Genomic DNA, 1,805 nt, shown 5'->3' with positions numbered 1-1,805 from the left:
GAAAACTGCTGAAACCTCCCCCTGAACTTTGGAGCAGCAGTACGCGTTTGTCTTTACATTTTTGATTGTTACGCGTTACTCCTGAACTTTCACTTTGTTTCGTTAACCGTGTGTTTGTCGCATTTTCCGTTAACAATCTTTCGAGGGGTAAAAGTGTACTTTTGTCTCATGTCTCAAAGAAAGATCTCTTTTATCATTGGCCAAAGATTGTCACCGAAAATGGAAAATACTAAACAATAAAATCATCAATTATATGTCCATATATTACATAAGAAAAAGTCCGACATATGATGAATATAGAAAGAGAAACCCTAATTTAACATACACGAATACAATCAAGTCGAAATCGACAGCGTTTTGAAGTGCTTTGGTTTTCTTGTGTGGAAAGCGAATTCACTGCCATATACTAACGAGAATTTGAACTATTTTAATAATAAAATGGTTCAACGGTAAGATTTCGAGCGCGATATATGTGTACTCGATACTTAGATAAGATTTCCATCGAATATAATGCGAACTTATGATCCTACAATCGGTCTTTTAACCCCCAGTGTCAACCGAACTATAAGCCCAAGTCCTTTTATCCCTTACCGCTACTCGGTCCGAACTAGAATTTGAAGCCTGATTCTCCACAACCGCCCTCAAAGCCCATTTCAACCCACCAAATTCACAGTCCCTCCCAGCCCACTTGATCCGCAAATAGAACCGGGTGCGCCCGGCCAACGTCGCCATCTCGGCTCGAACCACCCTGGCTCCGAAAGCCCGAATAGCCCGGCCCAAGTCCCTGTTCAAGCTCGGCCTGTCGTCGCAGCACACCGTCGCTTCCACCAGGCCTTCCTCGCCGCCGCTGCAGCGACTCAGACTCGTCTCGTCCGACTCGCCGGGAAGCGGCCACGGAGGCTCCAGGCCCGAGCACACAGGCCCATCTCGGCGTGCCATGTCGGCGACCTGCCGCCTCAGCTTCTTCACTCGGTGGACCACTTGGGCAAGCAAGGACGCCTTGTCCATCTGCACAATTTCGTGACGGGCACAACATATAAGAATACGTGATCATATATGATTATTACAACACGTCGATTGCTTAAAACTAATCAACACCAAGTATTTTATTAGAGAGAGAGAGAGAGAGGTGTGCAATGGCCATACTTTGGAGGTTGAGGGGAGGAGAGAGCGGAGGGTGGAGAGGTGGGCGTTGATTCGCTGCCTGCGCCTCCTCTCCGCCTCCTTGTGGCTCCGGCCCGCGCCCGTCGATGGTTTCCTCATCTTGTGACTCAGCGACGAGTGGACCGAGGCTATAGCGGGCTCTTGACGAGGCCGAGCCGGTCAGTCATGAGGGATACCGAGTCCGAGAGGTCTCAGAGTCCATTGAAGTAGCTCCCGAGCGGAAGCATATATGGATGCTACATGTCCAGTTACAAAACCAGGGAAAATAAGATAAAATAGACGAAGATCAGATTGATGGAGAAGACAGGCTTTATAATGAGAAGAAGTAGGAGGGAGTGAGAGAGGTGAAGCAGAGCCAGTGACGAGGAAGAACTGAGAAAGAGAAGAGGAGACACCTTTTGCGTCCTCATGAGGTCAGTATATAAATAGACCAAGCTTTCTTTCTTTCTTCTTCTCCTTTTTTTTTTTTTTTTGTTTTTAAGAAAAAATATATAGAATTCTTAATCAATTTGAAAATATTCTCATTAGAAAACTTTATTTATTTATTTATATCAATCTCGAAGGTTAATTTACAAAATCGATGTGCTTAGTGCTACTGTGGACTTTGGTTGGATGATGAATATAACAAAGCTTATTCACAT

At 45.3% G+C, this 1,805-nt stretch overlaps 1 protein-coding gene across 1 annotated transcript; it reads right to left on the bottom strand.

Annotated features, from left to right (window-relative positions):
* Nucleotides 1–289: 289 nt before the first annotated feature.
* Nucleotides 290–1,512, bottom strand: LOC115739476 (transcription factor bHLH30-like). Its single transcript, XM_030672584.2, has 2 exons — nt 1,147–1,512; nt 290–1,008 (listed from the first exon to the last, which is right to left on the bottom strand). Exons 1-2 carry the CDS (start codon nt 1,261–1,263, stop codon nt 541–543), a joined length of 585 nt encoding a protein of 194 aa, XP_030528444.1. The 5' UTR covers nt 1,264–1,512; the 3' UTR covers nt 290–540.
* Between the last annotated feature and the right edge of the window lie 293 nt (nt 1,513–1,805).

The sequence above is a fragment of the Rhodamnia argentea genome, chromosome 2 (assembly GCF_020921035.1).
Source record: "Rhodamnia argentea isolate NSW1041297 chromosome 2, ASM2092103v1, whole genome shotgun sequence".
Lineage (NCBI taxonomy): Eukaryota > Viridiplantae > Streptophyta > Magnoliopsida > Myrtales > Myrtaceae > Rhodamnia > Rhodamnia argentea.
Note: the sequence above shows the minus strand (reverse complement) of the source record. Positions and strands in the feature narration are given on the sequence as shown.

Coding starts and splice junctions, on each gene's coding strand:
- LOC115739476 (XM_030672584.2), bottom strand. CDS start 1,263: ATGAGGAAACCATCGACGGGCGCGGGCCGGAGCCACAAGGAGGCGGAG. Junction 1,009..1,146: donor TCCTCCCCTCAACCTCCAAA/GTATGGCCATTG, acceptor GAAATTGTGCAG/ATGGACAAGGCGTCCTTGCT.